This window comes from Chironomus tepperi, unplaced genomic scaffold (genome assembly GCF_022539635.2).
Source record: "Chironomus tepperi strain 1889 unplaced genomic scaffold, CSIRO-AGI_Ctep_v1 contig_298, whole genome shotgun sequence".
Lineage (NCBI taxonomy): Eukaryota > Metazoa > Arthropoda > Insecta > Diptera > Chironomidae > Chironomus > Chironomus tepperi.
Genome location: NW_027226420.1, coordinates 3,601,623 through 3,626,748, shown reverse-complemented (window position 1 = coordinate 3,626,748; position 25,126 = coordinate 3,601,623). Strand labels below are relative to the sequence as shown.

General features: G+C 33.8%; 2 protein-coding genes across 2 annotated transcripts; one reads left to right on the top strand and one right to left on the bottom strand.

Moving 5' to 3' along the window:
* Positions 1-4,702: 4,702 nt before the first annotated feature.
* On the bottom strand, positions 4,703-24,425 carry LOC139092368 (uncharacterized). Its single transcript, XM_070642721.1, has 2 exons — positions 24,404-24,425; positions 4,703-5,551 (listed from the first exon to the last, which is right to left on the bottom strand). Exon 2 carries the CDS (start codon positions 5,375-5,377, stop codon positions 4,853-4,855), a length of 525 nt encoding a protein of 174 aa, XP_070498822.1. The 5' UTR covers positions 5,378-5,551; positions 24,404-24,425; the 3' UTR covers positions 4,703-4,852.
* On the top strand, positions 15,957-19,310 carry LOC139092209 (uncharacterized). The gene is made up of 2 exons (XM_070642536.1): positions 15,957-16,156; positions 17,422-19,310. The coding sequence occupies exons 1-2, from the start codon at positions 16,055-16,057 to the stop codon at positions 18,583-18,585; spliced, it is 1,266 nt and encodes a 421-aa protein (XP_070498637.1). The 5' UTR covers positions 15,957-16,054; the 3' UTR covers positions 18,586-19,310.
* Positions 24,426-25,126: the final 701 nt, after the last annotated feature.

Here is a 25,126-nt window from a genome sequence, read left to right as displayed (position 1 = left end):
CATCCTTGTCTACATACGACTCAATCCTCCATATTAGGGGCGTCCGATTGACGTCCTTGTCTAAATATGACTCTATTCTCCAGATCAGGTACGTATTCAAAGTGGAAAGAGGCTTGGAGGTCTCAAAGCATCTCTGACTACATCCCAGCTCCGATTTTTCAAAAGAATCTCATCAAAAACTCCAGTAAATGAACAATTTAAAGCTTTAGTAATTTTTGTGCATTGCCTAGCAACTAAGCTCCTCAAAGCACATTAATCCTCTCCATACAGCCCAACATTTTTCCTTTGATTCTATTTATAACCTTAAAGCCCATTCCATTTTATATGTTTAAAATAATCTGTAATACTGTAAAAAGTCTCACAAATCTCCTCACAAGGACACAACTTCTCTTTCTCATTTTTTATCATTCAAACTTTTATTCGAATTTAAGATGAACATGCACATCCTATATATTTGATCAATAGCAAAGCAATGGGAAGAAAAATAGCAACGTTAAGTACCATGACTGTACTATTTTCTTGCATTTGCTTTTAAAATCAATGAATTTATTCATAGACTTCGATGCATTCAGTTGGATTGTGACTGTGCATGCATGAATGTAAATATATATGAATGCTTATTTATTTGTGAGAATGGGGGAACTATAGACTGAATGTTATTACATCACTTGCTGGTGAGTTGTGAGTTACTTAGAAGTAAATCTATGGATTGATATTGGCAGTGTTGTTGGAGATTATGTAGATGAATGGGACAATAATGTAGTAAATTTTTGAAAGAGCTTAGAAAAGCTTTGAAGAGTTAAATTAGTGCATGCTAAAGTTTAGGCTGTTCTGGAGCTTTGTATTCTCTATTGAGCTGATTAATGGAGTAGCACTGGATATCTAGAATGGGTCAGTAACGCAAGAGTTAAGTTCCAGAAGCACACATTGGCCATTTAGACAATTAATAAAGTTCATACCCAAAAAGAGGATAATTTCACTATTTAAGACCTTTTGAGCTGATCAAAGCCTTCATTTAAAGGTTATGGTTAAGAATATCATCAAAAGTAACAGTTTGAATCCTACTTTAGGTTCTAAATCTAGGTTAATGACAATTATAAGCAAGACTGTCATTAATTTAAGAAGAATGTGAGTTAAAGTGCCAAATGAGAGTCATGGTAGCCTAAAACAGCCGACATAGTGCTGTCAGGTACCTAGACAAGACTGGTAAATTAACTCAAGTACCAAGTGAGCCAAAATGTCAAAAGAAAGTCAAATGAGCTTAAAATAGCCGATATTGTGCTGTCAGGCACCTCTACGTCGTTTTGTCATCAACATAGCCACAAAACAGTGCCTTATCGAAAATCCCAGAAAGCACTTGACGCAGAAAACGCAAAGAATCCTGCTTTTGCCGAATATTACCCGATTCTGGCAAAATTCAGGTTTGCATGAGGTCGAGTGCTTTCTGGACATGCTGTCCTGATTGATTCTGTCTATAAAATTGATTAATCATATCACCAGCAACCCATCATTCAACATTTAATTCAAAACTCAATTTAATTTGATTCCAAAAGTCAAATCCAACATTTTTTTCACATCCATTCGATAAAATCAGCAACAAGCACATCCAGTTCATGGCCATATAAACATTTCAATTAGTAAAATTAATCAAACCACAAAGGATATGAACTTTAGATCCCATTCTTTACTCAACTTTATTTAGTTATCATCATGCTTTTATCAAATAAGCAAGTACATTACATCAAATTACATCCATTTACATCCATATTCCCGTGAATATATGATAGTTCTTTTCAATATTTTTCTTACTTACTTTACTTCAAAGATTTCTTTTTTTTTCATGCTCGTCTCATGTTTGGAATATAATCAACAATAATCATATTCAGGATATAAATATCTTTTGCAGATGTTTGCAATTCTTCACATTACTTTCTTTTTTCTATAAAGAGCTTTTTCTCTTTTCTTGGTTGGAGCTATTGGGAGGTAATGATGTGCTTTTGGGAGGTGTTGTGACTGAGTGTCTGATATTATTGGTTGGGATTGGAAATATTTGATTTGGCTGCTTGCAAAAAAGTTTGAAAAAATTTTGAAAAGCTCAAAAAGTTTTCCAAAAAGCTTCAAAATTGTCAATAAGCTTCAAAATTATCAATAAGCTTCAAAAGCTGTCAAGTTCAAAAGTTTTCAAAATTCCAAAACTGTTCAAAAAGCTTTCAAAATTTTGAAAAACTTAAAAAGCTTCAAAAACTGCTTAAAAGGTTCAAAAGCTGCCAAAAATATTTTTAAAAAGCTTCAAATTGCCAAAAAGCTTTTAAATTGTCAAAAAGCTTCTTATTTTCCAAATGTTTTATAAAATCTTCCAAAAAGCTTCTAATTTTTTTCCAAAAATCATTTAATGTTAAAGAAACGCTTTCTAAAATTTCAAAAAGCTTTCAAAATTTTCCAAAAAAAAAATCAAACAGGTCACAATCTTTTCAAAATTCTTTCAAGTTGTTCAAAAAGCTTCAGAATTTTTGAAAAAGCTTTCAAAAATTTCAAAAAGCTTTCAAAAATTTTCAAAATATTGATTTATTATATATTGATACAGATATGTATTGATACAGATTGCAATCTTTAAACAAAGCTTCCAAGTCGTTCAAAAAGCTTTTAACTTTTTCAAAAAGCTTTTAAAAATTTCAAAAAGCTCTCAAATTTTCTCAAAAATTTTCAAATTTTCCAAAAATGTTGAAAATTCTTTAAATATTTAAGAAAAGCTTGCCAAAGTTTTTCAAAAAGCACTCAAAATTGTCAAAGCTTTATCCGAGCTTTTAAACTTTTCCATACAAAGTTTCATCCTTTAAAAAAATGCACTCTATTCCCTTTCAAACCCTTCAAATTTCCTCCAGATTTTTTTCGCTGAGTATCATAAACTATCTAAGAACGAATGTATAAAAGTATGTACATACATACATGATACACAAGAAGAAAAAATAAAGTTGGAAGTGTGGAAGCAATAGACTATACTTTATGTCTCATATCTATAATATATTTGTGAGTGTTGATATATATGGGAAAATATCAAATATTCTCATCGTATCACACAATATTCTCATTTGAAATAATACTTCATCCATATGTACATACATTTATACTGTCTTTTCATCACCCCGTAATCTCCTTTCATTTTCTTCTTTTATGCGAACGTTCGTCTTTCTTATATAGATCGTTCATGTTTACGTAAGTAAATTGTACATACATATATGGAGATTTTTATGGAATGAAAAAATATTGTTAACAATAAATTCCTTTTTTCCTTCGTCAGTTTACTTCTGTTGAAATATATTGTCTTCATTTTTAGGGTAATTTTAGGTGATTGCTCTTTTAGTGCATGCAGTTTGTCTTACTTTGGTGTGTAAAAGAGACATCATTTGTACATTTAGTGTCTTACTTATTGAATTTTAAGAGCAAAAAATTGATTTATTTAAAAAAAATCATTCACAGAGAATTTTACCAAAATTTCATATATTAGATAGGATTCGAACCTTTGACTTTCGACTAATTTAAATTCTAATCATAATTCAATTAAAAATAATTGAAACTAATTTTGATACACGATGTTCATGTAAGGAATTTATGTTTATATAAGTATTAGCACTTAAGTATCATATTTTACAATTTGTACTACATATGTAAAGCCCGAAGTCCACTCAATCGTACAGAACATCAATTTATTTTATATAATATTCTCATAGATTCCCTCTTATAATCCTAAATAGTACAAATTGGTTAATCGATATAAAATCCACTTCTTAGTCGACAAGACTCTGAATTGATATCAGATTCGATTTAAATCTAGCACCATACCTGAGTCACGTCGGCGTAGTGCATGATTTTGGAGCAGCTAAACCAGTTGTTCATGTAAAAGTATGGCTAGATAGGTCATACACTTTGAAAGCACAATACACCAAAAAAGATAAATGCAAGGATGAAACACACGCTTGTTTTAACGCTCTAGGATGGAATCCTTAAGATTCAAGACGTCCTGGAGCTCTAAAAGCAACATGGCACAGGACGGTTCTAAGAGAATCTCAATTAGTTGCAAAAATGGATAATTTATACAAATTTTGTGATAAGGCCAGCATTAGAGTCAGAAGAAAAGCCATTTGTAGACATCTATGCTTCACATCGGCGCTAGAGTTCTCAATACCTCTAATTGGCAGAAGTTATCAAAAGATAGAGCTGTCTACTGACGTTCTTTAAACGCGGCAATGGGCCCCCGTTCGTTTCAGCCAAGGAAGTAAGAAGTAAGTAAGGCTTCACATCGGAGCGTAGTTCCAGTAAGTAAGCATGTAAACGACTTTTCCTATTCGAGAAAAAGCCTCAAAAAGCTACATTTGTGCAGTTCTTGGATACTTTTGCTGACGTCTTACCATGGCCTGGAGTGACTTAAACAATGTTTTGGGTAACATAAACATCAGTTCCTGAAATGCAATATCCACCCAAAAAATGCGCTCTAAACCCTCAACTCCACAAATTCCATCACATTTCCAACTTACCTGCATATAACAGCATCCATTTGCAAAGTAAATTTAATCATAAAGAATAATCGATAGCTTAATTATATGGAACAGTAAAACAGTCATGATATTTCATCCACAAAAAAGTAAGTCACAGGAGCTGAATATGAAAATTAAGGTAAGTAAGCAGCCAGAACAAGTTATTTATTCGTCTGATGTCGCTAATAATTTATAAATTTTTATTATCATTAAATTCATAGCCAAAAATGAATCTGTGCATACGAAAAAAATGGCAGTGAGTATTAATTTAGTTGGGTACGGGAATGAAGTCAGCCAAAAAATATGCAGTCATCGTTCAATTAACGAGTCTTCTGAAGACGCGACATATTCGATTTGCTATACGATTGTCGACGTTCATGTGCTTTTGTTGTTGCTGAATTTCCAATTGTTTCATGACTTTTATCCACGAGAATCAATGGTGCTGGTTTAATTTTGGCATCATCACGTTTAAACATCTCATCCTTTTTGGTACGCTCATAGGAATACGTAAGTGATGATAAATCATAAGTTGCAGTTGAATTACGTTTCAGCATAGCTGCAAGCATTTTCGATTTACGTGATTTATTCTTTTCCTTAATTTCCTCTTGCACTGTCGGTTCCTGTCCCAATGAAATCTTACTAACACCATGACCAACATCCTTTTTATCAATTGGAATTGGATCAACTGAGAATCTAAAATGTCCAAAACTAAGCACATCCGACATACGTCTCAATTCTTCAGCACTACGACGATGCACTTCCCTTACTTCATTTATTGTCTTATCACATGACTCAATTGTCTCACGTGCCTTCAATAAAATTTCACTAACTTCCTTTCTGTCCATTTCAATTGCTTGTGATGCACTGAAATAAAAAAACTTATCAAATTAGAAATTGGATATATCCAACAAAAGTATAAAATATTTGTCGATGTCACAAAAAAAAAAATTGAACAAAAATTTAATCAAAGCGATGCTTGCTATGTATTTGATGTCAGCAAATTGAAACCAATTTTGCATCTACAAAAAAAAAGAGAAAAAAATTTTAATTTAAAAACATTTTTTTTATACTTCACATGTATGGTGGCAATAGAAGGACCCCATATGTATCATATGGATATAAAAAAGGTAGAAAATTGAAAAATGTGGAACTTTTTATTATTCGATATGTTTTGGATATCAACTACATCTCACACCATTTGGTTTTATACTGAAACTAGTTCAGTTTTTTGTACATCGACTGGATGGAAGAATATTCACTTTTTGATGGCTGGGCTGAGCTGAATGTTTGCATGTGAAATCGAAACTTTTTAATAGTTTTCTCTATTTTGCATAATAGGGGTGGAAGGTGAGAGGGGTATTTTAATACTTCTAGGGGTGAGTACTGCAGGCATTGATTTATTTGAATTTTTGTGATTATTTTGGAATTATTAAGCCTTGCCGAAAGGACAAAAATATGTCATAACTAGCTAAAGTCAACTTTTAATTATTTTTAACGGTTTTTTGTCCTTATGAGTCTAATCTACAGATGTATAGATCTGGAATTGATAATAACTGTAATTTCTAGCACAAAACGATCAAGTGTGCCTAACCATTAAGCTAACTAACTAGAAAATAGCACTCATAGTCGACACATCCGGAAAGCACACGGCAAAGAAAATGTGCCAGTCACAAGCCCACTTGACTCCAGTTTGAGGTCGGATTTCATCGAATCTGGTCTCGGTCCAGGATAACACTTGCCTGAGTTTGGATTTTCGTCCATTTCTACACCGTGTGTCTTCAACAAAACACGTGAATAGGAAGGAAGCTAAAGATGGAGACAATATCTTTGGTATCGGAAACTAGTAGACGAAACCCAGAAATAGAGCCGGCTTTAGACGCCATCTGAAGGATGCCAGGGATCGCAGTTGATCTGTACGACTAACAAAGGACGTTTAAAGCCACAAAAAAGTCAAAACTGAGTCAAATTTGAGTGATATCAGTGAATTTGAAGACTCCAAAGAAACCAGCGCCAGAAATACTTGAGAAATACCAAAAAGCAGTGTCTACTTCCAGCATTTCAAAAAAACATGAGAATTGCCGACAAGCCAACTCTACAAATACCCTAAACCCTTAAAAATCTCTTAGATAATCTTCCATTTATATTCAATAAAGTCATAATTCAATAATATATCCAAATATTCCACATTAACTTGAACTGTTTACTCAATAACCTACTCTATTAGATAATGTCTTGTCAATATAAAAATCATTTTTGATAGACATTCGAAAGTTTGAGTCAGATTGAGTCATGCATTGAGTAGGAGTCGTATTGAAACATCAGAACGCCCACTAGTAAGTATGAGAATTGGGTTTAGTCACGTAATGCTCATAAATACATAAAAGAAGTATGATTCTGAAAAAATGTCAGCTCAACGTGCAGACAGAGAGTTTGTACAAACTAGGTGACAGAGCCAGCAACAGAGTCAGATGGAAAGTCTTCTGTTGTAACCTAGGCTCCACATAGGAACATGGTTGCAGTAAGTAATTAAATAAGTAAGTAAGTAAGTAAGAAGTATTAGTTCATATTAACAAGGCATAGAAGTACTTAATCAGGAAGGCATGATTAGCTAGTGCAGTAGTGGACAACCTTTTATTTTTCAAGGTACAATTTGATGGTAAGCCTCGACCCAAACCGCACTCAGCGTACGGTCCATGGAATTTTCAATAAATTTTGGCTTCACACTAGTGTGCTGCATCATACAGGTTGTCCATCACTGAGCTGGTGTGATAATTATTGACATTAATTAAGGATTTAGCCTTTTTGTATCCAGAATCCTCTAAAATACACCTTAAAACACTCTTAATTCCCTCAATAACTCCAATATGCAATTCCCAGTTCCCTCACCTTGAAGCAGTAAATAAAGCATTTTACTATCGTTACTAACCAATTTAAAAATTCCAATTTAAAATTCACATAAACTATAAAATCAAAAGTGCGCTGACTCACCTCACACCCTTAAACCACTTTACACTTCCACTCTAGTTTTCCCTTTTTTTTAATTTTAATTCAAAACTACAAAATTGTAATTGATTAAATTCCATTTTCCATTTTGACTATTGCTATGCCTACACTATGTATGTTATATACAGAACATAAAATTTGAAGGATTGAGAATTGATTGGGAAATATTCCATTGAACTCCATTCATATGTGGAATTTTTATTATTTTTGTTATATTCCTCAATATAGATTATTGGACATAAAATACTTTTCATTGGTTTCATGAGCCATTAGGGTGATTTTGTGAGAAATTTAGGATCTAAATTTACGGATTTAAGATTAGAATTAAGGATTGATGGTCAGGTATAGGGGAATACGGAGGTTCAAATGGGACTTAAGTAGGATCCAATATGATTCATTAAATAACTAGAGAGACTAGCAGTTTTAAGGCTACTAGAACTATTGCATAAGCTCCTTATTGTTTAAAGTAGGTAGATCCAACCAAGGATGTAGCCAGAAACGGGTTTTTGGGAACAACACTCCCAAAAAAGCATTGAAATGATGAAAGCAAGTGGACGTCGTGAAGTTAGATTCTGTTAAATCCAAAATATCGAATCTAGTTCCATTCCAGAAGTCACCCAGCCTTTGGGACCATTTCTCGACATTTTGACACCGTTTACTTTTCGGATATAAACCTAAATGACAAGGAACATGCTTTCATGGTACAGAAATACCTCAATTTGGTATCTAAAAGCGTTCTTTCTGCCTGTCTGTACACAAATGGCACTCCCGAAAGACACACGACGGAAAAATGGCCAAAAACTCATCTACAGGCCAGTGTGAGTCTGATCTTAGACAAGAATCGATAAAAGTTCTCGGACTAGAGTCAAATCGATCAGAGGAAATATTTGTGGCCATTTCTACTTCATGTGCTTTTCAGGGTTGAAGACACAGTTAATTTTCAGCCGATGACTAGTTCTAACGTATTTTTGTCCACTGAGGGTTAGATGAAATTGGCTAGCGGTAGCCAGCGATAGAGCCAGCTTCAGGAACCGACTAAGGGAGGCCATGGATCACACTTGATCTGTACGGCCAGCGAAGTAAGTAAGTAAGTAAGTAAGTAAGAGGGTTAGATGAATCTAGTTGAGTCCAAAACACTATTTGAGTCCTGATTCTAGCTCAACTGTACTCTAATGTTGTCCTCTTCTACATCCTTTTCAGCACATACAGCTAAACACTTTCACTAAGCTTTCTATTTTTTTGGTCTAGATACTTTCCAAAATCACTTCCACTCAGCAAATTTTTCCAAAAAAAAATGAAAATTCTCAAAAAAATTGAGGTCATACAAAAAAAGCAAATCCAGTCCAAGTCATTCAACCTGAAATATCTATGAAAATTGATTTCAAGGACTACCGCTTCCGTTCTGGATAAGTGGATAGAAAATTCATAAAACATGAAAATTGAAACAAGACTGAATAAAAAATTTTATTCATTATTTTTCACACCCGATTCAGCCTTATGCACATTTTGCCACTTCCAATTTTTTATCATCATCGATTGGCTGAACTCGATTTTTTTTATACTGTATAAGAACCAATTTTCATCATAGTTCAATGTGCAATGTTATAGTCGGGCATGATGAACATTTTTTTCATTTCGTTATTAAGTGGATATGCACACAGATCCACAGCTGAATTGTATGACATCAATATGTAATAATTTGGTTTAACATGGAATTTAATTTGTTCAGTTAACTTCAGAATTGGAATCAATTTTTTTTTGGATATACACTGATGAAGATTTATTCATACAGCTGTGGAAAGTGGCGAAAAGGAAGTGACATTTAATGCCTTAATATTAACACAGGAAATGAATAAATAAGTGATAAAATATTATTGAAACATCTGATGCATTTATTAATATTCATGGCTAGTGAATTGTGCTGAAAATGAATATGGTCAGTAGCGAGCATCAGATTGTGAAATTTCATGCTGTATATGTCAAATCCCTACTGAATTATGTCTTATATAGCGCTACAATCAGAAGATGGCTTGAAGTTGCTTTCCATGAGTTTTCCTTAGGGTTTCATATGTTTGTGGATTATATTAGTTGTTTCGGACACTAGGGACATGTTCGGAGGATGTATTGAAGGTTAAATTTAGCAATGCCCTACTTTGACTTGCCGGAACACTACGATGTAGTATATTTAATTTTTCGCCATAAAAATAGCCCAAAATCAGTCGTCATATAACTGTTAGGTCACTCTAACGCAGTATAGTCAATGTAGAAGCGACGTGAGCTCTTAGCGACTATAAACTCGGAACGTACACGTCTTAGGAATGGCCGAAAATTCAGTTTTATGCCAACTAGACTCTGGCCTGAGGCCGGAGTTCATCGATTTTGATCTGAGGTCAAATTCAGAGTCACGATATCCTGGATATCCTGTTTCGAGATTTTCGGTCATTTCTACATCTTGTGCTTTTCAAGATAGTGCTGCTCAACTTGAGTATGGCCGATGTAATATGATAGAATCAGTGAATTGTCTTTGATATTGCCAATAACCTTCAAATTGACTACACACTCTTATATTAAAAATTGCATCTGAGATTGTCGGAATTGGATTCCTTCAATGAACCTTTCAATGGTATATAGAGATATAGAGATACTGCATTAAGAGCATTGAACAGAAAAAGTGTAATTTATACATGCCACTATGCTTTATAGCCAAGCAACCCCCAATAGCTCAGTCGTAAGTGCATAGATCATCTGCATAGTAAGTGCAGTGAAATCTTACGACGAGCGTTCGAATCCCACATGGGATCCAAAGTAGATGATTTGAATGATTTTGTAAGAAAAATCTCATAAATTATCAAGAAATTGTAAGGATTTGCCTTTGGCAGGTGTCTGTTTTGCAACTCTGATTCGAAGGCTCGTTTAAGGACCAAAGGCCGGCATTTTCTACATTTTAGATACACATGCCTGATATTTTTAACGAACTCTAGTTATTCGGCATTAAACTCTTTCTGTCAGATCAACATCCATAACACCTGCAATGAAGAACACAAATTCCAACATATTCAATAATCCCAATATTCAGCAAGATAATTACCCAAGCATCTCACGAAGATGAAGTAAAATTTTCAATTTAATATATTAAGCAGCATAATCAATTAACATCGCTTCATTTCGCAATCAACTTGTAATTTCCTTATTCATACCCAATTTTGTTATAATGACTTTAGTGGGCTGAGAATACAAGAGATCATTAAACTGCTTGAAAAAAACAGCTATTAGAAGATGAGAGGGGTTCATGGGGGGAGGGGTTGGGGGTAAGGAATATAAAGTTTTTCATTCATTTTACGATAATGGCTCAACGAAGCATTAAATTTACATAAAAAAATTTTACTGCTGCTTCTCATTCTCGATGAGAAGAAAAAAAAATTTGTGCTGAATGCAAGCACAAAAAAAAAATTATAAATTTTCACTGCAGTGAGCTTCGAATGGCAATGGAACATTAAATTTTCATTGAATTTTATTGCATTTTAGTTGGAATTTAATTAAGTTTAGGTTTGGTTTTAAACTCAAGCACATTCCTTTTTTTCGAGAGTAAATTTGATGATTATGTGATTTTTAAATTTTTATTAGATTTGTACTCTGTCGAGAGCTTCATTTTTTGGTGCTCAGTTGGATGTGATGAGTGAAGGTTGTGTAAAATTATGGAAATTTATGGAACTAATTATGTTAGTTGATTATGGAATTTATGATTGAGTAGTATGGAATTTATGACATAATGGAAGATTTGGTTGAATTTTGGGTATACTCTAGCAAATTGGCATTGACTGTTATTCTTTGAAAAATCTGATGACATCAGACTTCATTCGAGATGATGAGGTAATCGCAAAATTTGCTTACGATCCGCTCACCTCTCACTAAGTGTTCCCAATGCCGTGACCGAGATTGAGACAGAGACTACCCGGGAAGACTATCTGGGAAGACTCACAAAACTGAGATCGAGACTGCGGAAGGCTGAGACTGGAACCAAAAACAAGACCGAGACCAAGACTACTCAAGAAGATTACCTGGGAAGACTCGCGATACCGAGACCGAGACTTTCCAGGAAGTATTCATGGGTAGTCTCTGTATCGATCTCAGTCTCGGTCTTGTTCTCGGTTCTGGTCTTAGTTTCGGTCTTGATTCCGTTTGCGATCTCGGTCTCGGCCCCAGTGTCCATCTCGATCTCAGTCTCGGTCTCGGTCTTGCATTCGGTCCTGGTCTTGGTACTAGTCTCGATCTCGGTCTCGGTCCCAATCTCGAGAGTTTGTCGATATCGAGACTTTGAGACACCTTACTCCAAAGTCCCGCATGCTACCAACTCTACGAATGTACTCATAAGGAATAATGAACAAGTGTAATGTATACTTTATAGGTTAAAGACCCAGGCACATTAGATGAGAGGGGGAAGAGGAGGCAAGTGTTGAGTTTCCAACCCCCCTCCTTTTTGGAAAAATACTTCAATTTGCCAGTGTAATGGATATGCATCAGTTGTTTAAAGGAATTCCATATGTACTCAACCTGATTAAATGTAAGCATATCAATATAGAGTAATGAATTACAAAATAAATACTGTCTTTGTAAGGTATAGACAGTTAACTATATAATATCATTGCAATGAATCTCTAAATCAGCGGTGAGCGACCTTTGTGCCGCGGCACACTAGTGTGTCCTTAAAGATGTTTACAAATGCCGTATGAAGTTTCGATCAAGCCTTACAATCAAGATGTGCCACAAAAATGAAAGGTTGCCCACCACTGCTCTACATCCAACAATCCTACACAGTCAGCTCATTCTCAAACTGTATATATACTCAAAATCAACATCCATAATTCAATAACACCAAAATACACAAATTTTCAGCTAATTTATAGAAATTAATGATTTTTAAACAAGCACAAAACTTTTAAATTCTACATTATAAATCTGAGCATGTCAACAACACAGCACAGCAATGTCAATAAACTAATTAAAGTTTCCTCAATGTTATATCATGCGAATGAAAGTCAAACAACAATTCATCAAATGACATATAATAAAAAATATAGTCAAACCACAGCACAGCATATAAAATTTAAATAAACAGACAAACTTTGGTTGAATCAACAAATATGCATGAACAAAAAAAAATTGAGGATAAACAATTTTTTTGTTTCAGTTGTTTTGAGGATGCAAGTTTTTATGTGTGAAAATAGTTCTGAGGATTCTTTTTGTCAGTTTCTCATGAAGTTTGCTAGACGAGTCTACAAAAGTAATCAAAAGGCATGTGCGGAGCAAAGGGACTTAAAGACACATTGAGAAGTAATTTAGGTAGCAGATGCTAATCTAGGAGGGGGTTCTGGATGAAACAAATCATTTTCGCATAACCAACAACCCATTTCGTTGCTCTTTTGGCGTTTCGTACAAAAACATATCAACCCATTTCCACCTGGTAGTTTTAGGGTCTGATTTCATTATCTTGAGAAGGAAAAACTTCTTAAACCTTCTGAGATTCAGGGGAGGTTACATACAGATAGTAAAACCCCTACTCAAAATTTCAGGACATCCCATCCTTCCTCCTGTCTCCTCTCCCTCAAACTTGCCCACCCACTTCCACCAGGTAGTTAAGGGTTGGTTCCCATCTCATCAATCTTCAATCTTCTAAGGTTTTTTGAAACAAAATTCTTAATTCAGGGGAGGTAACATACAAAAAAATTACAAGCAAGGCACCCACCAAAAATTTCAGGTTCCCCCTCTCTCTCTCATAGAAAATTTGTGGTTAAGCTTCATGAAAATTGACAAGCTATAGTCAGTATCTAGCATCATCGATATAAGAACTAAGAAGTTACACAAGCATTACCTTTCTCGGCATCCAAAGCTCAAATCCTCATATTCATGCTTCTCTCCTGAAAAACACACCTAAAATTTTGGCGGTCATCTGCTGTATTTTAGCCGGGATCCTGCTGTATTTTTCACTCTTAGCCTCAAAATATCCCAAAATTTCCCGATTTCAAGACTCAGAAAATCCCAAAAAATTCAAATTCATCTGCTCACCCTACCTAAAATGCGCTCCAAACCCCCACAACCCCCTCTAAATCCCCCTTCTCTAACTTACTACTAAAAATCACCAATTCCCTGTTGTGATGCTTTAAATTATTTTATTCATGAAACCAAAATGCTTATTGAAATGAAAGCAAACATCGATTGCCTTTGAGGCTACGACTAATTGCTTTTTTTTTGTTTCATTAAACGTCCGAATGAATGAAAATGCATAAAAAAGGTTTTTATAAATATCGAGTAAAAATAAGCATCTCTTTTGGAGCTTCACAGCCACCAAATGTAGCACGAGCAGCACGAAAGGTAAAAAATCAAAATATTGACATAAAAATTGATGTTTTTGCAGCAATAAATTAAATTTTTAAGCATAACAATGTGGATTACTTGCACACGAAAAAGATAAATATCCAATCGTGCCTGTACATTTGGTGTTTACATAAATTGGGAATACTCTGTATGAAGTCACAGGATAAATTAATTTGTTGAACCTTCAACCCCATAAAAAAATATTAAATAAAGCAACATTGTTCAGGTGTGGGAGTAGGAACAGTTTACTTTTAAAATTACATTTATGGGCTTTTATGGACCGAAGGGATATTGGAGATCAAATTATATTTTTAATCTGGTAAAGCAAGAATGTTGTTGATTTTAAACGGAAAAATGCGTATTTTTGGATGCCATATGTTGGAAGGAAGGATGTGAGGTATATGTATAGATCAGGAATAATTTTACTCATACTCAATACTCAGTACTCAAATTACTCAAATTCATTATAAATTACTCAGAAATCATCAATGTTTGAGTATCAGAATGTGACTTTGTATCTGAATCTCTGGGTATCTAGATGATTGAATGTCTGGATGTCTGGACAACTCAATGTCTGGGTGTCTGGATAACTAGAGTATTTTGTGTCTGGGTATCAATGTGTATGAGTATCTGGATGTATCTTTGACCAGGTATGTGCGTGTCTATGTGTATCTTTGACTAGGTGTTTATATATCTAGCTGTCTACTGATGTTTAAGCGTCTAACTGTGAGCCAAAGTGGGTCGGTGACGTAGAGTTTTCATTCTTGGGAACTTAATAATTGCTCATCAACCAAGCAATTATGGATTTAAAACTGGAAGGCTAGTTTTCTATGTAGCTGTGTCTCTTGTTGTCGAAATGTTTGGATGACTGAGTCTGAACCTGAATATCTCGATATATGAGTGTCTAGGTGCATTGATGTTTAACTGCATGAATATGTAACTAGAAACTAGAACTAGTAGGTAGAAAAAGTATGTTTTATGGGTACTGTGTTTAGAAGTGTCTTAATGTGTTGGACCGAGTATCTGGGAGTATTATTGTGTATGGGTATCTAAATGACTAGATAGTTAAGTACATGAGTGACTAATTGACGGAGTAAATAAAATTCTGAATATCTGAGTATTTGTGTTAGCTTGTGTCGAATTTTTTGGGTTGCTAAGTGTACTAAGAGTCTCAATGTTTGACTGACTTAGTATATGAGCTTCTCAGTGTCTTGATATTTGAGAATCTCTGAGTCAGGGTGTCAAAATGTCAGAGTTTTGGTTGCCTAACCATCTTAATTACTGGGTGGCTTGGTATATGAGATTCTCAATGGCTTAATATCTGTTAATATGTGAGCCTGTACATCTGACTGTCTAGGAGCCTTGGTATGCATCACTAATTGAATATCTAAGCATCTTTTTGAACAGTTTTGTGGGTGTCTGAAGAGTAGAATATCAAAGCGTCAACTATCGTCTAACCTCAAACATAACTTCATCGACTGTTCAAAGCTCACAATGCACAACTCACATACTGTCTATGTCAAAATACTTTTTTCCCTTTGAACAACCTTAAACAATGTAATTCCCAAGTAATTCCAAGAAAAAGAATTTTGTAGATAAAACAAAAGTAAATTCTCCAACAAAACTATTCTATCTACAGCAAGGAACAGTTACTTACCAGAGTGTGGCCGTCTCAAATTCGAGTTTTTCGACATTAGATTGTCGAAAAATTCGAACATTTCGAACTCAACTTATTTTAAAATAGAAATTTCCGTTACGAAGAAAAATAAAAGTAACGGTCAAAAAAAAATTGAATATTAACGACAAAAAATATTTTTTTAAAAAAAATTAACGGTCGTTTTTGAGAAAGCCATATTCTGTTACTTACTAAAACATAAAGTAAGTTGCAATATGTACTCACGACAATTATCTATAAAACAGACAACTTTCAGTAACTGGCCAAAAAACATGTTTAAAGTCCGATAAAAAAAGAAGTTGTTTATTTTCAATTTTCTGATTAGATAAAGCAATTCTCTTTACAGCACTTACAATTCAATCCAAGCTGCTGTTGTACATATATAAAATATTTGAGTATAACTGTACATTTGGAAGTAGTTTTTTATTATTTTATTGTTTTGTGGATAAGCTCAGTTGTTTCCAGCAATCAAATGAAATTCACAATTGCTCTATTATTGACTGCATACATAGTCCTTCAACACACAAATTGTGTTGTATTCAACATTCATGCATGTACTGCAGATTTTTGTAAAGTGAGTAAATTGAAAAAAGGCTCAATGTGCAGTGGGGAACATTTTTTTGGTTGAATGATTTTTTTTTTATAAAATAAGTTTTGGAATTTTTTTTTTGTTTGATGTGGATTGAATGAAGCTATTGTTGGAATTTGTTGTAGCTGCTGTGGCCTCTTGTGGATTGTTAGAGTGCCTTTTATGCTTTATTTTCTAATTTTTAGAGATATACTGTGCAATAAAACTAAATAATTTGTTTGAAGCATCTAAAACATTGATTAATCCAGTTGTGGACAACCTGTGTGTCGTGGTACACTAATATGACAAACTTAATGTGTCGCCAAAAATGATTCAAAATGTCATGAACCTTATGGCATGTGCGGTTTCATTCGAGGCTTTCCACCAAGGTGAGCCAAGAAATAAAAGTTTGTCCACTTCTGGATTAATCTAATGCTGTTCTTATCATTCTTTTTACAATGTAATAACATTACTTCTCTGGGGCACAGGCAAGCCCTCTGCTCCCCTAAACTCCCAAACCCTCTGTATTTTCTCTTTTTCGTGACAAAACCAACCCAAGTCTCTTAACCAGATTGTCAGATATTTTCAAGCAGATAATCAGTGGTTTAGTAGTAGGTGCGACTAGAAATTGTACGGATCCGGGTTCATTTCCCATTTGTGATACATAATTTTTTTACAATTCCTACATATGTCACTACAAAATGATCAATTGTCAGGAGTGGCTGCACACTTGATTGTGTACGTAATCACACACATCAGTTTATTTTATGGGACTTAGAGAATGTTTAGTTCTAAAGAAGACCCATATCGTACTAATATGATTTGCATGCTTAGTTACAATGACGTTCTGGTGTGGTTTGTCGTCCTTAGAAGCATAAATCGAGTTAGTCGAATGAATGGCTGTCCATTAGAGATTTGGCATGTAAGATCGAACTTAGATCGAACCTTGTTGTCTTTTTGATAAACCAGATCTCGAACTCGGCTTAAATTTTGTACGGAATCGAGTAGGCACAAGTCGACTCCGAGCTCTATGATAAACTATGCACAGTAACTAAGCTAGTTGCTCTAATGAAGTGTTTGACGACCAAGTCCCTCAAAAAGTCAGACTGATAAACAATATACTGGCAATAGCTTTTATCCCATACCTTCCTACACCCAAAACAAAGTGCCAAGTTGTCATTTAAGATCTAACAATTGATTGATTTATGAATAATTCTACATCCAAAAAATGTCTAAATTTCAATAAAACAGCAACCTTATTTATATTTTAGAGCTACAAAGAAACAGTCGGCTGTGATCGTTTACCAAAACCATGTGAAATTCAAAATCGTACACACAATGGAATTATATTTAATTCCCAAACTCCATGTGGTTGCTGTGAGATGTGCTTAACGAACCTAAAGGAGGGCGACTATTGTTCAAAGGGAATGCCGGGCTCACCAATGCCCGATTCAATTTGCGGTGATGGACTATATTGTACAATAAAGAAAGGCAATCAACATCCAAAATGTGAAAAGATGTCGGAAACAAGTCGTTGTTATCAAGCAAAACGCAAATTTAATGTCGATTTGAGGAATGGTCTGATTGGACATTTACAGCAACCGCCTAGTTGCGATGGCGATGGCAATTACAATCCGATTATTTGCATTCCAGGACAAAATTGCTTCTGTGTCAATGAAATGGGCATACGAATTTTTGGTGATGGTCTACATCAAAGGAATATTGATTATAACATGCAATGTGGCTGCTCGAGGATGAATGATAAATTAAAGGACTTAGTCCAACAGAGATTTCCATTTTTTACGATACGATGTAAATCCGATGGCTCATTTGAGTCGCTTCAATGCTTTGACAATTTATGTTTGTGCATCGATGAACGTACGGGATCACCGACATCGGATATAAAAAATTTGACCATGAATGTAAATGGGGATGAAGCAACAGCACTATTGGGATTACGTGATTTGCCATGTTACGATGAAAAAATACACCTCGATGAATTCAATTATGCTCGACCATGCGAAATTTTAAAACGTCGCTTAATTAACACAATTTTTGAATCGGAACGCGGCGAATTTATTGATGCGGATAGTCATGTGGATATTTGTGATCCAGACGGCTCATTCAAATCCGTCCAAATGGATGATTTATTGACTTTTTGTGTCGACCAAAATGGCAATCGAATTGAGAATTTTGCTGTTGAAAAAAACAGCATCGATGCTCAAAACATGAATTGTAAATGTGCACGTGCACGACAATTGCTGATGGATAACAATTATTTGGAACTACCCGAATGCTGTCCAAATGGAAATTACCGAAAAGTTGCATGTCGACGTGGATTTTGTCACTGTGTCGATGCCAATGGTCTACAAGTGTCAATGGAAGTAATTGATATGCAAAAGACTAAATTGCCATGTTTTCAAGATCAATGTTGAATGCTGTTTGGAGTTACTGTAAGGAAATAAAGTGATATTCAAGGATAAGTATAGACATAAATTCACTGTCTTCTTCCTTTTTTTATATGCTGACTCTATGTAGATCCCCCATTGTAGAAAATTTATTTATGTCGTGGGAAAATTTTTTTGCGTTCTTTTTCTTATGTCGTCTGCCATTTTATGGTCTTTTGTCTGCAGGAAAATGGATTTGTGCCTGTCGTGTCTTGTTACTTCAAGATTGCTCTTGTGTGCTTTAAAGACTTTTTTTTTTTGAATATTTAAAGGAAGTCTAATATTGATTTTTTAAGGATTTATGTTTAATTTATGTATGATAAGGAGGGCTTAGAGAAGAATCGAAGGACTGCATTTCCTGCATTTTAAATGGCTATGCCTGCAGTTTTCGGTTGTTACTTATTCTTCGTCCAAAGCTGAAAGATTTTCTTTTTTTGTCTGCAGATTTGCTGTTTTGGACGAACTTATGACGAACCCTGAAATTAACGGTCAAAATAAATTTGAAAATTTAACGGTCAAAATAAATTTGAAAAATTACCTTAAATTTGTTGCAGTTCAATTTTTTTTGAAAATTTCAAAATTTAATTGACCGTTATTTTTAGAAGATTCAAATTTTTCATGACCATTATTTTTTGAAAATTCAAAATTTTCATGTCCGTTAATTTTTAAAAATTCAAAAATTTCATATCCATTATTTTTTGAAATAAATTTGCAAAATTTAAAATTTTCATGACCATTTTTTTTAAATTCAGAATTGTCATGATCGTTATTATTTGATTATTCAAAATATTAATGACCGTTATTTATTAAATATTCAAAAAATTTTCATGACCGTTATTTTTTAAAAATTCAAAATTTTTATGGCTGTTATTTTTTTAAATTCAAAATTTTCATGACCGTTATTTTTTTTAATCAAAATTTTCAAGACCGTTATTTTTTGAAAATTCAAATCTTTGTTGACCGTTATTTTTTGAAAATTCAAAACATTCATGACCGTTATTTTTTGAAAATTCAAAATTTTCTTTTTAAATATTAATCACAATTTTGAATTTATAAAGCTCATAATAGTCATTTACCACCTAAAATACCTCAATTTAAGCATAATGCGACAAAAATTATGACAAATTAATTAACAAATAAAATTGTAATTAAAATACAAAGTTCTATTATTTCATTTGTGAAATTTAATAGCTATACATTATTCCTATTATCATATTTACATTATACCATCTCAATATACAGTATAGTCGACCAACAGAATAGTATTTTATTCAACAATAAATAAAGTTTTCAACAAAAATTTATCTAAAATAAATATTTGTTCCAAATATTAAATAACAAACTAAATTGTTGTCTTTTATGTCCCCAAAAACATGAATTAATATTTATTTATTTATTTACTTTTCTGTCATTATTCTTGCCACGTTATAATTCATCTCAGCTTTTTCACTTCATTTTTCCTTGTTATTTTTATTTTTTGCAGCTATTGAGACCGAAAAAACACAAAAAACAGTAAATCTCGTACGTTTATTGAATCCCAAATTCAGCGAAAATAGTTTTGTGAAAGGAATCGCTTTGATACTCACATGAGTAAGCGTAAACAGCTAGAAACAATGATAGTAAAAAGGAGTTGGAAGCATTGAAAGATATTTATGAACTTTTGGATAAGTAGCACAAAAAATGTAGCACAACAAATCAGACAAGAATAAGAACGAGAAAAAAGTTTTTTGTTATTTTTTAGGGGATGTGCTGTGGGGTGTCAAGCAGTTGATGATGTGCTGAAAGGATTTTTTACTGTTTTTTGAAATTTCAAAAAGTAACGGTCCTGAAAATTTTGAATTTTCAAAAAATAACGGTCATGTAAATTTTGAATTTTCAAAAAATAACAGTCATGAAAATTTTGAAATTTCAAAAAATAACGGTCATAAAAATGTTGAATTTTCAAAAATTAACGGTCATAAAAAATTTGAATTTTCATAAAGTAACGGTCATGAAAATTTTGAATTTTTGAAAACCGTTATTTCTTCTTGTGTTTATCAATTCCATCACATGCATCACCAAACCAATCCTATTCCTTCCCCACCCAACAGTAAATTCAAGCATAAACCAGACGAAAAATAACCTCCTGTGCAAATTTTTTTTCCATTTTCTCTATTTAAGTTTATTTCTCTTCCGTTTGCATTTTTTCGAATTGTGCTGATTCCGTAATTTTCATGTAACACAAACAAGCACAAATACACACAAAACAGGCTCATATCCATAATATCTTGTACTGCTAAATGCATTTTGTTGTGTAAACATTGCAATTTTGTGCAAATGCTTTTCCTATTAAATAATTTATGTAGTTCTATGCTGTTTCTCGTTTTTATTTAAGTGCCTTAGATTGCAGACAGTAATACAGGTTTTTCACACAACCAGCACATAATGCTAACTGACATAAACATTTTTTACTGTAGTTAAAGAGCTGAATTTTCGGAAAAATTGCATTTTTAGGTCAATTTTGGCTGAATTGAGCTGAATTGAACTGAATTGAACTGAATTGAACTGAGTTGAACTGAATTGAACTGAATTGAACTGAATTGAACTGAATTGAACTGAATTGAACTGAATTGAACTGAATTGAACTGAATTGAACTGAATTGAACTGAATTGAACTGAATTGAACTGAATTGAACTGAATTGAACTGAATTGAACTGAATTGAACTGAATTGAACTGAATTGAACTGAATTGAACTGAATTGAACTGAATTGAACTGAATTGAACTGAATTGAACTGAATTGAACTGAATTGAACTGAATTGAACTGAATTGAACTGAATTGAACTGAATTGAACTGAATTGAACTGAATTGAACTGAATTGAACTGAATTGAACTGAATTGAACTGAATTGAACTGAATTGAACTGAATTGAACTGAATTGAACTGAATTGAACTGAATTGAACTGAATTGAACTGAATTGAACTGAATTGAACTGAATTGAACTGAATTGAACTGAATTGAACTGAATTAAACTGAAATGAGCTACATTCAATTGAAAGCGCGCTGAATACAGGAACAGCCATAAATTCCCTTCACCTGTGCCCTTCCTTTTCACTTACACATGAATAATAGCAGTAGGAAGAGAAGCAGTGAAAGCTCCAGAGAAGAATGATTGCATTAGATTGTATTTTTTTCACTTTTGCCTTACATTTATGCACCAGAAACAAGATTAATTGCTAAATTGAATTAAATTTATTTAAGTGAATAAGCAAGTAACATGGAAAAAAAACTGTTTGAAATAAAGCAAAAGGGGATATGAATTCGACATTAATTGCCATGAGTAAAAAAACTGTTTAAAACAAGCAGTTTAATATTTTTTTCTAGACGAGATAAATTTGCAGTTTGCTTTTAAAAGGTTGTAAATGAAAATTCTTTGCCTTATTTCTACAGAAAATGAAAACTTTTTTTGAAGTAAGCTCCAAGAAAAGTTTACTTCTTTTCAATTCAAGAGGGGTAAGTATAGAAAGCGTTGCAAGACTTCTTGGAACTTATAAATACCCCATGCATAGAAGCACCCCGGGGAATTTAAAGCGCAATGTTGAATTGGAGCGCAATAGGGAATTGAAGCGCAATAGGGAATTGAAGCGCAATGAGAAATTGAAGCGCAACGCGGAATTAAAGCGCAATGGAGAATTGAAACGCAACGTGAAACTATAGCGCAATAGGGAATTAAAGCACAATGGGGAATTGAAGCGCAACGGGGAATTGTAGCACAATGGGGAATTGAAGTGCAACGAGATATTGAAGCGCAATGAGGAATTGAAGCGTAACGGGGAATTGAAGCGCAACGGGGAATTGAAGCGCAATGGGGAATTGAAGCGCAATGGGGACTTGAAGCGCAACGGGGAATTGAAGCGCAACAGGGAATTGAAGCGCAATGGGGAATTGAAGCGTAAAGGGGAATTGAAGTGCAACAGGAAATTGAAGCGCAACAGGGAATTGAAGCGCAACGGGGAATTGAAGCCTAATGGGGAATTGAAGCGCAACAAGGAATTGAAGCGCAACAGGGAATTGAAACGCAACGGGGAATTAAAGCGCAACGAGAAATTGAAGCGCAACAGGGAATTGAAGCACAACGGGAAATCGATGCGCAACGGTGAATTGAAGCGCAATGGGAAATTGAAGTGCAATGGGGAATTGAATGCTAAAATTTCGCCATCCCCTCACCTTCCTTCCTACCTCCAACCCTATTCATACATCATGACTATTGTGAGAATGTTCCCTTTGTAAATTTGGAATAAAACTTTTACTTCAATTGCGCTTCCTATTGCACACAAAAAAAAAAGAAAGTTTCTCTTTCTTTTTATATTTTCCTTGAAAGTTTAAATAAATATTTAAATAAATATTCCATTAAATATAATAGAGAGAAAACTTTTATAGATCATTTATAAGAAAATGCATATGGAAATGGTAAAACTTTCTTTGATGTTCAACTTTTATGCTGCATACTGCTCTATGCACTGTAAACATATGGGTTGTTAAGTTAATTAAAATTTGATAATAATTACATTTTCATTTGGGTGGGTATATATGTGTATGCACAGTCATTTGAATAGATGTGCAATGTACTAATTAAAATGTTTCTAAAAAGGTGGCTTGGAAGGTTCCTAACAAAACTTGTTGAATAAACATTTGGGAAGTGCATTTTCGATGTTGTGAGAGAGTTGGAGCAGTGGTGGGTAACCTCTCTGCCTCGGCATACTCAGAATTGTTATAAACCATATGTCGTATTCGGATTCTGTTGAGGCTTACCTCCAAAGCAACCTATGTGCCGCGGTACACATATATATGGCATGAACCGTATATCGTGTGTGGTTTCGAATGAGGCTTATCCCTAATGCATCATATGTGACGCGACACACTTGGAAATGCTATGAACCATATGCCATGTTCGGATACATGAGGCTTACCCACAAGACAACTTGTGTGTCGCGACACACTTGAAAATGCTATGAATTGTGTATCGTATGCGGTTTCAGCTTAAGCCTATCTCCAAGGCAATCAGTGTGTACTAGGCACATTTGGAAATGCCATAAACCATGTCTCGTGTCCGTTTTAGGTTAAGGCTTGCTACTAAGGCAACCTGGATGACGCGGCATAATAGGTAATGTCATGAACCGTACGTCGTGTAGGGTTTTGGTTGACGCTTACCATCAAGTAGTGTCGCAGTACACAGATTAACCACCACTGAGCTAGAACAACTACAAAAGAAACTAGCAGTTGTTGCTGCTATAGTCAGGAATAGAAAATTTGTTAAATTCAGATATTTTCCATTAAAATGTACACAATATTCATCATGACAGAACCTTAAAAAATACACAACAATACTTTTAGCATCGAGTATCCGCTTTACATCTACTGAATATTCTACATTTTTTCAAAGAACAATGCATCCACAAAAAAAAATCCAAACTATTTTGCCCAAACATGGCAAAAAAAAAAAATTTAAAAAAATTAAATTTCATCCCTCAAAAACATATCGAGCGAGAATGGCACAAAAAGTAGGGGACACAAAATTAACAACTAAAAGCTTTTATCATACAGAAAAAAAAAGTATGTCACGTTGAATAGAATTCCACTGGGAACACGATGAAAGTGCAATAAGGAACAAAGTATAAAAAAACAAAAGCCACAACATAGTACATGATAGACGAAAAACAAAAGTTTGTTGTAGTTGAAAATTAGTATTGATGATGGAATGGAAAGGAAGTGGGAATTGAAGCGCTTTTGGGCTGTTTGATGGTGAATTTTTGGGTATACTCACTGATTCTGATGATGTAAAGTTGTATGTTCCACAATTAAGGCTGGATTCTCTCAATTTTAGACATTTTTCCCTAATTTTCCACAATTTTTGATATTTTAGGCTAAATTTTTACAATTTTAACTTTCTAATAATTGATATTGAAAGATTCACACAGGATATACACTATTAAACCATCTTACCTGTCCAGAAACTAGCAATAGCTATTAAATTTAAATAAATACACACTTCGAAATATTTTAATGAATTTTCAACAAAAAGTCAACAAAAGGGGACTGAAACTATGACTTTCGTTAAACTGAACGAATCAAATTCAAATTTCGAAAATCCGTTACAACAAAAATCACTTTAAATTACAAAATTCACTTATCATTCCCTAAAATACAACAATAATAAACAATATGCTTCCAAAACAACACTCCCCCACCAAAAATCTACATCAACTGTTGTACAAATGAGATGGAAAAAATCACATGTCTACTATATGTTTGTAAAACAAAATAAAACAACTTTTTTCGTATTCATTCAACTTGTTGTGTACTTTTTTGTTTCACATCCTCCTCTTAAATTGTGTTAAATACATGTTGTAATAGTAGCACTAGATACATGTGATGAAACACAGAACAACCACAAGGGAATGTTGTTTGGACGTGAGAAAATATAAATCTGGTTGAAATAAAGGAATTGAATTTGTATTGACCCAAATTGACGTTTTGAGTATGGGTT